General features: G+C 38.5%; 1 protein-coding gene across 1 annotated transcript; it reads right to left on the minus strand.

Moving 5' to 3' along the window:
• Positions 1–864: 864 nt before the first annotated feature.
• Positions 865–13,407, minus strand: LOC114531290 (tetratricopeptide repeat protein 28-like). Its single transcript, XM_028552924.1, has 7 exons — positions 13,253–13,407; positions 10,010–11,724; positions 8,164–9,970; positions 4,826–4,882; positions 3,783–4,412; positions 3,239–3,304; positions 865–2,306 (listed from the first exon to the last, which is right to left on the minus strand). The coding sequence occupies exons 2-7, from the start codon at positions 11,555–11,557 to the stop codon at positions 1,087–1,089; spliced, it is 5,328 nt and encodes a 1,775-aa protein (XP_028408725.1). The 5' UTR covers positions 11,558–11,724; positions 13,253–13,407; the 3' UTR covers positions 865–1,086.
• Positions 13,408–13,615: the final 208 nt, after the last annotated feature.

The raw sequence follows: 13,615 nt of genomic DNA on the forward strand, positions 1-13,615 counted from the left end.
CCCCACCCCCCAAAAATCGCTCTGCGTATTGTTGTCTTCATCTTCCAAACCGCTTTCGTACCATTAGTCTACGTCCATTGGATGGTCGCATATTGCCTGACTATCAGTGTCTGAATTGTAATTTGGAAATAGTTTTTCGACAATATTTTCACCATACTTCCGCAGTTCCGCTTAATGTCTTCACAAATCGCATTATTAATTTAACTGCAAACCAAGCTCCATCAGTGAACACCGTCTTCCCTTCATAGTTGGTAACACGTATCCCTGAGCGTGCATTAATGCGACGACGTTTCCGTTCAGATCAAAGACAGGAGAGTCACTGGCTCCAATAAAATAGACTTGTATCAAAGGGCAGACACTCGTTGTATATATAGCTCTCAGTTGCATCAAGAAGTTCATGTGCACACCAGGGTGAATTTTTTTAAATTTTCGCAATTTTCGCTTGGTCTCAAGGAACAAAATAGCCTTTAGTGAGGTCACAGCAGCTACAATACGCATTATTGTATTCTTTACTGAATAAACCAGATTCGCTACAAAGAGAATTTATTATATTCTACGCGTACAAGATTAGAGAATTACATCAGTTTATTTGAGTATATTTGTCTAATCTAATATAGATTGGTCAGTGGTAAGATATTTCATTAAAATGCACAAAACGCGCGCATATTTGTAATTAGCCTTTTTCACGATGACGTTATTGGGGTACTTTCAATTTTCTCAAATGGGTCAAAAAAATTAGAACGACATGAAAAGCAATTTTTTACAATGAACGGACCGTTTGAAGAGTAAATTCAGCCGAAAAATAAAGATAGTCGCCGTTACAAGGTCTTACGCTCTTGGTTTCGAAAAAAAGTACCCCAAAAATGGCGGCATATTCGTCATCGTGAGAAAGGCTAATTGCAAAGTATTTCCTTGTTCAATCCTAAAAATATCAGTACTATTTCAAACGACTGTTTCTACATGATAAAAATTAAATTATACGCCACTGGCGCTGGGAAAACCTTACTTAATTTTATGACAAGCGATTATTTTAATTTGTCCTAAAAAGCAGACTGAACCAAATTCCGGTCCTAATATATAGTACAGTTATTCTACATCCATCGGCTGATTCATGTTATAATTGGGAAAAAGTTCGTCGACATTAATTTTGCTTTCATTTGCTTCATATTTTCGCTTTATATCTTTACATACCGCACTAAATTGCACACCAAACTCCATCAGCGAACAGCGTGTTTGTTCTGCCGTCCTCAGTGTGTATCCCTGCGTGTGCATCGCGACGATCTTTCCATCAAAATCGAAAACTGGGGAACCACTGGAACCAGAAAATAGGCTTGTGTCGTATGGAAGGCAATCCACGTATCGTTTAGTTGCTTTAAGCAGTTCTGTGTTGGTCATGTGTACACCAGTTTGAACACCATGCCTTACATTAAGTTTTTCACGCCAAGAATGATCGCTAACAACGACGCATGCTTCTTCCTGCATTTCCTTACCGCCCGGATGACCAATGATGATAACTCGCCCCTCTTGTAATGGGTAACTACGGACAATGGGACCAAGAAAAAGACGATCACTGAGAACTTGGTGTTCTTTCAAACGAAAGAATTTATAATCTAAGTGCGGGTTCTCGAGCATAGGATCATGTTCTTCATCAACTTCCACCATCACACTATTTTGTTCTTCGTTTGGATGGAGGAAATCAAATAAAACGTTTATTGGCAATTGACCATTCTGTGAATCCTCTATTTCCATACCTTTGGTGTGCGTGTCTTCTGTTGCCATGCCTTGAGTGTTTTCTGTTACTTTATTTTGAGCAGCTTTTTGTTCCTTACTCGGTTGAGAAATCAATCTTTCACTATTGAATTGCATATAAACATGAAAGTTAGTTATAACAAGCCTGTTCGAAACAAGCCAACACGTTCCCACAGCATTTCCGCACGAAATGCGAGCGATGGATTTAACATAAGTTGCCAAAGAAGCGAGAAGTCTTGCAGGCATTTTAGTTGAGACATTCTTGTAGACATCATTCCTCGCGAAGTTTACAATTTCTTCATTCGCATCGACAAATTTCCCGTCATTTGTACGATTATTTTGATCTAACAAATTATTGTAAGCTGCCGACTTGACATTCTCTGTCATTGACTTACGAATTTTCTCTGTTAGAGGTTCCTTTCTCGACGCCTGATGAGTATACACGTATGTAGCAGAAAATTCTTTCATGTATCTCTCAAGACAAACCAGGTCATCAGTCTGCAGTCTTTCTGTCCTGGTTGGGTTGCATATTTCCTCCGTTACCAAGTTTACCCATTCTAAAATATTTATTAAAAAAAAAATTGCCGGTTGAATGAAGTATACTCAAAAATTTATAAAAATGGTAGACATGTATTTCTGTCAGACATTCTTTCATAAAAAAATAAAATACATCGCGGGCCGGTTGTACCAAGGCTACAATAAGGCTGGATAGCGCTATCCACCGGATAGTGATTTTTTCAACCTTTCAAAAAATGCTTAAAAACTTTATAAGCAACAATTGTTAAAGAGGATCTTCAATTTAGGAATGCTACGGCTTAATCAAAGTTGCAGCCAACAAGGGGTGATTTCAGAGCGATCCGGTAGAAAACGCTATCCGCCTTTCATAGAACCGGCCCCTTAAACGCTGGATAAGTTCAAAATGGAAAACAAAATTATCTATTTATTGAACAACTGAGCTGAAATATTTCGATGTAAATAGTTTAGTTTTCAATGGAAGAACATATTTAATGCATAAGATGTACTGATGTAGTTTCAGTCATTCAGAAGATGTATGAGAATATTTTTAAACTTTGGCTTATCCACCGTTTAAGATAAACGCCTTTCAAACAACCGGCCACTGGTGGTTAAAATTCTGGTTGTACTTCTTGAAATCTAAGCACACTTTTTGAATTTGTTCTTGCTAAATCTGGTTATAAAAGTGAAAAAAAAACTGATGTATGAAACATTGTTTCGTATAATTAAATAGCGACATATATATTGAGTTCGTTTGAAAAGGAAACATTCTTCATGCGCTTTGTTCTCAATGCACATTATCCTTTTTATAACTTACAAAAGCAAATATATTCATTTCAACACATCGCTTTATGCTAGACTCATAGCCGGGACGCTAAATCACGTTGGATCAGTTTGCCTGGATGGTGTGCATTAAACTGAGAATTTATGGCTCCATATATGTAAATTAGCGCAGGATAAAATTACCGGGTTTTACCTGGAACAGAATTTGCTGCTTGAAATGGTTCGGTTTCTTTTGAAATCGTTTCTTTTGCTGGTGAATCTATTGTGGAGAAAGGCGAAAAATTAACTAGTCCAACTTGTATTATCTGTAATTTTATTAGGAATTTAATATTTCTCCGTCACCATCAACCAAACCATGCAAATCCCCTATAGTTCTTTAAAGGACCACGACAGAAAAAATCTTGTGCGTGCATGCATCTATTGACTTATCAAGAGAGTCTTTTACAATTCACTTTGTACATAGTTTTTTAGAAAAACAAAAAAGACAAACTCCCGCATAAATATACGATTTCTGACCGTGCACGTGGTCATGCATTTTGTAGACTGATACGTACATCCAGCCAATCAGAATAGGATTCCACCCGCCGCTGATTTATAAATAAAGAATAAGAAGAATTATATCCGGAAATTTCGTACTGAAAAAAAACTCAGTATTACATACTTTAATAGGCCTATACTTGTCCTTTAATCATCGTAAAAATTAATAAATCATCGTATCAAATAAATCAAATCATCACCTGCTTCCACTTCTACGTGGCTTGCAAGTTCTCGAGCTTTTTCAATTGATTCCATCGCTTTTCTAGTGTTCCCAAGATTGAACCAAGAAACAGCCAAACCAACAAGGGCTTTCTTTTGCTGGATGTGATCTTTATGTTCTGAATCAAAAATATGTCCCGCCCTCTCATAGAATTGAACTGCCTTCTCATCCTCACCAGCTTTACAACATACACCCGCAAAGCTTAGACAAGATAATCCTTCGCGATGTTTATCGTCAAGTTCTGTAGCAACCTTGATCGCTTCGTTGTAATATTCCTTCGCTTGATTATAGTTCCCAGTTTTGCATGATATATGTCCAATTGCTTCGTTTGAACGATATTCTTGATTCTTTTCTCCAGCGCTTTTTGCGATTTCTTTTACCTTCTCGTAAAACATTTTTGCCTCTTTTTCACAGCCTTCCAGGAAACGACAGCAATATCCACACCATTCATTTAGAATTCCCTCTAAAGCTTCCTCACCACGACCAGAAACAATTTTTAGAGCTTTCTGAAAGCATTCCAAGCCCTCTCTCAATCTTCCAAGATTAACATAACATTTTCCTAATCTTTTCAGACGTAAAGCTCGCTCGTATCCCTGGTCCTCGGGGTCACCTGTTGATTTTACAGAATCTATCTATAGGTTTATAGAATCAATCTATAGTTATATCCTGTAAACCATTAGAACAAACACGTGTATCATGCATGTTTTGCATGTTATAGCCCAAGCATACTTTAGCGCCAATTGATCTTCGCACTTCCACCCTCAGCCTAAGGCCATGCACGGGGTTTTATTCCCTCTATACTTCTCATTCCAGTAGTAGTGTAACTTTTAATGGATTTTTCCAGGATTTTTCCTTTTAATAGCCGAACTTTTCATACAAACCTTTACTGCATGTTTTAAAAGAAAATTTCAAAAAATAAAAAATCGAATCATTTAATCATTATTATAAGCTACATATAAAACACAGCACTCTGTCAGTTATTGTGGCTAATTTTCTTTCAGTGGCTATGTTCTGCGGCCTTACCTGACACAAGCTGAGTCTGTTGAGATGACTTTGAATTCAATTCCTCTGTAAACGAATCTATAAAGAAAAGTATTTCAAATATTTCACATTTGATTGGCTGGCTGACAGACAAATAATGTGCGAATTTTCCCGAGCATTTGACGTTCAACAGTTACGGTTAAGGAAAAATGAATTTTAGCATAGCGCCCTTGTTGTTACAATATGTACTTAGGGTACCGTATTCAGGTACCAGATGAGACAATAAAGTTGTTGTTTTGGGTAATGGCTTCGTGTTAACACATGGCGGCAGCTACGGGATTATAAAACTCATTAGAAAACTCTGAAAACAATCGAATTATGTCTGACTCGGAAACTGCAACCTCGAACTGTAGCCCAGTGAGCTCAACTACAGCACAAACTGCGAAGGCAATGAATATATTGCCCGGAATAAAACCGCTGGAAAACTCGATACTCCAAGTGCGAATATCGCGGAGAATTGGAAGGCGTACAAGCAAGCATAGAAGAATTATGCCATCATTACCAACCTGAATGCCCAACCGGAGTAATACCAAGTGGCTCTGTTTCTACACTGCGTGGGGCCCGATGCTTTGAAAATATACAATGGCCTCAACTTTGAAAGCGAAACAGATATTTTAGATGTTTCACCTTCACGCGATAGATGAGGTCAATGAATATACGAACGATATTTCTTTAACAGCCGAGACCAGAAGCCTGACGAATCCATTGATACTTATGTGACAACACTTAGAACACTTACCAAAACATGCAATTTTTGTGACTGTTTGAAAGACACTTTGCTAACAGACTTGCTAATTGTGTTGGGCATACAGAGTCAAAACACACGAAAGCGATTGTTGCAATATAGAAAGTTGATACTTAAGAAATGCATTAACATGCATGTGTCGCAGCGCTGAATCTGCCTTGTCACAGCTTAAAAATATCTCCAAGGACGGTCCTGACACCGAAACGGTCCAATCAATTGGCCAAAAAACCGACCACTCAGCCAGCCCAAGAACAAACCTGATGCCCAAGTCCATTGCCAGTACTGTGGACTCTAGGATTAAACAGCAATACCCAGCCTGGGGCAAAACCTGTCTCGCTTGTGGCACTCGCAACCAATTTTGCAAGTTTCGGTCGTAAAGCTAAATGGACAAATGTTCATGCTATGAAAAACCAGGAGAGTGAGGAGTACTCAGATCGCAGGCTGACAGCATTGAGTATATTACACTGAGTGTAACATTACAGGGTGTATCAAATAAACTACAAATACCATAATTTGTATGCACGAGATTATACACTGTGCAACTAATTACGCTTCTGGGATCTGAAAATACGTTTCCCAGGGTTATCAAATCAAGCACACAAAGTGAATTAAACTTATGAGTTCGATAACGAATGGCTCAGTTAAGAACAGAACTAAGAGAATTTCTTGTTTTAAACGTATAGGAGCAAACTCAACCTCCGTCTAAAGTGGTGTTTATTGGAAAATTAAGCACATAACACAAGGGTACGCAAAACACAATGGTTAGGGAGCGTTAGTAAACATGATAACCTTGAAAACGTATTTTCAAATCCCAGAAGCGTAATTAGTTGCACAGTCATTGAAATTCTAAAGTGCATACAAATCATGGTATTTGCAGGTTTTTTTGATACATCCTGTAGTGCATGACGTTGTTCACTCTGTAAGTGCAGCTATAAGGCCTGTTTTTATAAGGCCGAGCTTGACCGTTTACAGCAACTTGTGGCCATCACACCAGTTAGTGAGCCTACCCCGTTGGTTAATACCTGAGCTCTCCAAAGCAAAAGTTTTCTCCACTGTTGACCTTCGTTGCGGATACTGGCATTGCCCACTTGACACAGAATCGAGCATGCTAACCACCTTTTCTACTCCATACGGTCGCTATCGATGGCTCCGGCCTTTGCGTCTCTTCCGAGGTCTTTCAAAAGCAGGTAAATCTTGCTCTAGAGTGCCTTGATGGTACGCTCAACATAGCGGACGTATTTTAATTTATGGTGTCGGTGTAACAAAGGAAGAAGCAGAGAAAGACCATGACGTGAAACTGCATGATCAACCTTTTGCGCCGCTGCAAGGAACGCGGAACCGCACTAAATCCTACAAGAAGGCAAACAGTTGCCTACGCTAGTCGTGCCCTCACCGAGACGGAACAACAATATGCTCAGATAGAGAAAGAGCTCCTTTGCTGTCGTCTTTTCTCTAGAAAAGTTTCATCACTGCACTTACCGCCGACCTGTCCAAGTTATTAGTGGCCATAAGCCAATTGAAATAATACTTGTCGCGGGATGTGGGAAAAATATTGCGAGGTAATTCACAAACCCGTCGCACCCGTCGGTAATTCACACCAAGGCATGCAATTACACCTACAAGCCTACGGCATTGAACTTGTATACTGACCAGGCCCGACAATGCACATTGCAGTCTTGCTATCACGATCATACCTGCCAGTTTCCGCAGATCCGAGCACATTCGAATTCGAGAGCATCAACATGTCGCAGTTACTTCCTATTTAGATAAACGACTGACAAGGATTCAGGATGCCACGCAAGTAGACAATGCATTACAACTGCTGAAAACAACTATTCTTCGAGGTTGGCCCGACAACAAACAGTCCCTAGCCCAGAAGTCTGCCCAGCACGCGAGGCGAACTCTCGATACTGGACGGACTGATATTCAGAGGTGAGCGAGTCGAGTTTTTCATGTCGTGCGCACCAAGCTTCGCAACGACACGAAAAACAAGCTCCACTTGTCACATATGGGGACTGAAGCATGCCTACTAAGAGCCAGGAATGTCTGCGGAAATACGACACCTTGTGGCGTAGTGTGAAGCATGTACTACCTTCGGCACCAGCCATCAAAAAGAGACAATAAAGTTGTTGTTTTGGGTAATGGCGTCGTGTTAACACAATAGGGAGTTTATGATCTACGACGCGGTTAGCTCGACGTCGCTAGTCAATTATTTTGCTTCAAATGAGCTACAGAAAATTGATTATGCTGCTAGGACTCTGAAATAATCATACAAACGTTTTAATTGTGCAAATAGCCTCCAATATCTATCTGATATTGTAGTTTCATTTAAGCTATCACGTTGCCGCTGCTTTCATGTCATCGAGAGGCCGTGAAAATGCTTCATTTGAAGGCGTCGTAAGAATGACAACGCTGTCATGGGACCACAAGTTATGCATAGCTATTGTCTCGCGTGTGGAGTTTCTTTGTCTTGCAAGCGCGTTGTCGAGCTGGCCACGTCGTGAATCGTAAACTCCCTAGTATATACTTTCCCTGTCAAAGTTCGCCTCTGCATATTTCGCACGCAAAAACATACCTGCAAATGACAATTCCTCAGCTACGTTTTTTGAAAATTTAGCAAGATACGTGCGCCCTTTTTCAGTTGTAATCTTCTCATAGCATTCAATCGCACCTTCAATATGATTAATTAAAACATAAATATCTCCTAAACTAAAATATGCACGTATTGCATACTCTCTATATCCAAACTGCTTTGCATTTTCGAGGGATTTTTCGTAGTACACGACGGCCGTTTCAAACTGATTGTCCAATCTATAAGCATGTCCCAACCCAAGATATGCTCGTGTTTCATTCTTTCTGTCTTCTCGTTCCTGTGCAATTTTCAATGTTTTTTCATAGTTCTCAATTGCCCTTTGAATCTGTTTGTTCAATCTATAAGTATATCCTAACTCAAGGTATGTAAGTGTTTCACTCTCTCTATCTTCACGTTCCTGTGCAATTTTCAATGATTTTTCGTAGCATTCAATTGCTGCTTGAAACTGATTGTTGAATCTAAAAGCATGTCCTAACCCAAGGTATGCACGTGTTTCATTCTCTCTATCTTCTCGTTCCTGTGCAATTTTCAATGATTTTTCGTAGTACTTAATTGCTGCTTGAAACTGATTTTTCGATATATAAACAATTCCTAACCCAAGGTATGCACGTGTTTCATTCTCTCTGTCTTCTTGTTCCTGCGTAATTTTTAATGATTTTTCATAGTATTTAATTGCCGTTTCAAACTGATTTTTCAATCTATAAGCAACTCCTAACCCAAGATATGAACTTGTTTCAACCTGTGTATCTTCTCGTTCCTGGGCAAAATTCAATGATTTTTCGTAGTATTCAATTGCCGTTTGAAACCGATTTTTCAATCTATAAGCATATCCTAACCCATGATATGCACTTGTTTCATTCTCTCTATCTTCTCGTTCCTGTGCAATTTTCAACGATTTTTCGTAGTATTCAATTGCCCTTTGAATCTGATTGTTCAATCTATAAGCATGTCCTAATCCTAGATATGCACGTGTTTCATTCTCTCTATCTTCTCGTTCCTGTGCAATTTTCAATGATTTTTCGTAGTACTCAATTGCCGTTTGAATCTGATTGTTAAATCTATAAGCATCTCCTAACCCAAGATATGCAAGTGTTTCGCCCTCTGTATCTTCTCGTTCCTGTGCAATTTTCAATGATTTTTCGTAGTACTCAATTGCCGTTTGAATCTGATTGTTCAATCTATAAGCATGTCCTAAGCCAAGATATGCAAGTGTTTCATTCTCTCTATCTTCTCGTTCCTGTGCAATTTTCAATGATTTTTCGTAGTACTCAATTGCCGTTCGAATCTGATTGTTCAATCTATAAGCATGTCCTAACCCAAGATATGCACGTGTTTCATTCTCTCTATCTTCTCTTTCCTGTGCAATTTTCAATGATTTTTCGTAGTACTCATTTGCCGTTCGAATCTGATTGTTCAATCTATAAGCATGTCCTAACCCAAGATATGCACGTGTTTCATTCTCTCTATCTTCTCTTTCCTGTGCAATTTTCAATGATTTTTCGTAGTACTCAATTGCCGTTCGAATCTGATTGTTAAATCTGTAAGCATGTCCTAACCCAAGATATGCACGTGTTTCATTCTCTCTATCTTCTTTTTCCTTCGCAATTTTCAATGATTTTTCGTAGTACTCAATTGCCGTTTGAATCTGATTGTTCAATCTATAAGCATGTCCTAAGCCAAGATATGCAAGTGTTTCATTCTCTCTATCTTCTCGTTCCTGTGCAATTTTCAATGATTTTTCGTAGTACTCAATTGCCGTTCGAATCTGATTGTTCAATCTATAAGCATGTCCTAACCCAAGATATGCACGTGTTTCATTCTCTCTATCTTCTCGTTCCTGTGCAATTTTCAATGATTTTTCGTAGTACTCAATTGCCGTTTGAATCTGATTGTTCAATCTATAAGCATATCCTAAGCCAAGATATGCAAGTGTTTCATTCTCTCTATTCTCTCGTTCCTGTGCAATTTTCAATGATTTTTCGTAGTACTCAATTGCCGTTCGAATCTGATTGTTCAATCTATAAGCATGTCCTAACCTAAGATACGCAAGTGTTTCGCCCTCTGTATCTTCTCGTCCCTGTGCAATTTTCAATGATTTTTCGTAGTACTCAATTGTCGTTTGAATCTGATTGTTAAATCTATAAGCATCTCCTAACCCAAGATATGCAAATGTTTCGCCCTCTGTATATTCTCGTTCCTGTGCAATTTTCAATGATTTTTCGTAGTACTCAATTGCCGTTTGAATCTGATTGTTCAATCTATAAGCATGTCCTAAGCCAAGATATGCAAGTGTTTCATTATCTCTATCTTCTCGTTCCTGTGCAATTTTCAATGATTTTTCGTAGTACTCAATTGCCGTTTGTATCTGATTGTTCAATCTATAAGCATGTCCTAACCCAAGATATGCAAGTGTTTCGCCCTCTGTATCTTCTCGTTCCTGTGCAATTTTCAATGATTTTTCGTAGTACTCAATTGCCGTTCGAATCCGATTTTCCAATCTATAAGTATGTCCTAACCCAAGATATGCAAGTGTTTCATACTCTCTATCTTCTGTTTCCTGTGCAATTTTCAATGATTTTTCGAAGTACTCAATTGCCATTTGCATTTTATTCTTAGATATATAAGCACATCCCAACGCATGATATGCAACTGTTTCGCCCTGTCTACTTTCTCGTTTCTGTGCAATTTTCAATGATTTTTCGTAGTACTCAATTGCCGTTTGAATCTGATGGTTAAATCTATAAGCATGACCTAACCCAAGATATTCAAATGTTTCATTCTGTCTATCTTCTCGTTCCTGTGCAATTTTCAAAGATTTTTCGAAGTACTCCATTGCCATTTGCATTTTATTATTAGATATATAAGCATGCCCTAAGCCAACATATGCATTTGTTTCATTCTGTCTATTTTCTCGTTCCTGTGCAATTTTCAATGATTTTTCAAAGTACTCAATTGCCGTTTGAATCTGATTCTTCAATCTATAAGCATGTCCTAACCCAAGATATGCACGTGTTTCATTATCTCTATCTTCTCGTTCCTGTGCAATTTTCAATGATTTTTCGTAGTACTCAATTGCCGTTTGAATCTGATTGCTCAATCTATAAGCACGTCCTAAGCCAAGATATGCAAGTGTTTCATTCTCTCTATCTTCTCGTTCCTGTGCAATTTTCAACAATTTTTCATAGTACTCAATTGCCCTTTGAAACTGCTTGTTTAATCTATAAGCATGTCCTAACCCAAGGTATGCACGTGTTTTGTTTCTTTTCTTTCCTATTTGGACTGGAATTTCTAATGATTTTTCATAGTATTCAATTGCCTCCCTAATTTTCGCCTTTGACAAATAATAATCTCCTAATACAATGTTTATCCCAGCCATTTCCTATTTGGCATACAGTAATTTTTTTGAAATTTGCAATTCTAGTCAATGGTTGCTGAAGAAGATTGTCGTTGAACAAGCTAGATGTCTTTAATGTGCTTCTCTATAGGGCTTTTCTTTGTTCACAATACGTTAGAAATCCTTTGTAGTGCTGTGTTCTTTAATTGCTGGAGGGAAAGAAAAAAACTCTTATGTCATGGAGTGGGCAGGTTTTGGTGAACGAGTCAGATGGGGGAGGGGGATCTCGTGTGATATTGACCAACTTTTGTAATGATTGTGTAATTCATTTACACTGGTACTTTTTTTCATAATAATTTAGTCACATTCTTCCGGCCGTAATACAAAATTCGTCAATTATTTTTTCCTTAATTTACAACAATTTGCAGGTAATCTTGGCAGTTTTACTAATGTTAGTGTGTTCCTTCAGAAAATTTCTTTTTCATCGCCGAGTTAAGAAATCAAGCGCAAGTGCACTCGTGAATGGGTAACTAAAAACCAATGGAAAGTCGCGCATGGTATCTCTATAACTATAAGGTCTATTCTCCAGCACAAGTTTCGTCATCCGTGAATGTGATAGAGGTACGCGACTTTTCGCACTCCCCCTTCGTAACGGCAGTTTAGAATGCATGGCACAGAGACCACAGTTCGTCATTCGTCTTTGAAAACCAAAATGTTTATAGGCCTGGCAACGGACTGAGTCGTTTCGGTTTGGTATAAATTTACCCTCAATTGTGGCAATAAAATTTGAGAGACCCAAATCAGTATGAATATTACAAACGGGTTGCTAAAAGTTAGGTGCAGACAAAGACAGATCCCCCCCAGTCCCAGAAAATTAAACTAATCTTAGAAGTCTATAGCCCTCTTTCAAAACAAGATAAATTTTACGTTATTTATAGTTCAGGTAATGCGATATATTTTCAAAAGGCTATGGTAACTCTTCTCTGTAGGCCCCCCACCCCCAAGCAGTTTTCTCCAGCCCCCACCAAATTATAATGAAATTCAATAAATCGTGCAATTGCATACCCGCATTTTGTAACCTCGTATTAATTGGCATTAATTGCACTCCTATTCGTTCTATTACAATGATTTATGAGCAATAGCTCGACAGGACGATATCCTGCTCTGTTAAGCGTCAATCATGACGATTTTCGTACAAGTTTGTTTCCGAATGTATCAAATGTTTGACACACGCACAGTTATTTTTAACCAGGAATTCTGGTTGCCAATTTGGATTATCCGAGAGCCTCCGTTTGCAAGGGATTGTGGGCTTACGACCTGTACGCACCACGTACCTCTTTTTTCACTGTCACGGAAGTTCAACGTATACAGAAAAGCGCATAAAATGCACGTGACGTCCATAATGGCGTACAGCGTACTTGTGTTATCAATTTAGCAGGCTGCCTTAGCCAATGACTTTCGAAAAATAATGCGGGTTACAGGCAAGAGTGCTCGTCATTCTATTTCTTGATATCATATATAGATATGATATGGCATTGATTTAGTGAATCGCACACTAAAATTTCCGTTACGGTCTTTTAAATATAGATGAAAACCCATATAAGGTGTTTACCTCCTTAATTTCGAATATTTCCATACGAAAGGTAAAGCATACGCTTGGATTTGACTCCAATATGCATTAATTTTACTGTATTAATACATACATAGAATAACATGGATTAATTTACTTCGACATACCTGTCCACAAATGGCTCAGACTTCCGTATTGAAATAATATGACATTATTCCACATATCGAGACGTTTGTGTGAAAAGCATTTATATATATAAAATGCGCACCAACTCAACAAGCATATTTTAACCACAGATATTTCTTCGTCTTGGATGTTCCGACTTCCGAAATAAAATGCGGGTCTCTTACGTCATCATCCTCGTTTCCAGGTTTTCTGCGTACTGCGTGGGCTACAGCCTACAGCCTAACATCATCTAACGAATGAATCAAAGGCCGACAGGCCGGACCTACAAAGTTTCTTCATTGGCACCGGTTGTATAAAAAGGCAGTTAACTTTAAACTATGGTTAGTGGTAGAATTGGTCAATCA

Source organism: Dendronephthya gigantea, unplaced genomic scaffold (assembly GCF_004324835.1).
Source record: "Dendronephthya gigantea isolate DGI-Jeju-01 unplaced genomic scaffold, DenGig_1.0 000070F, whole genome shotgun sequence".
Taxonomy (NCBI): Eukaryota; Metazoa; Cnidaria; class Anthozoa; order Malacalcyonacea; family Nephtheidae; genus Dendronephthya; species Dendronephthya gigantea.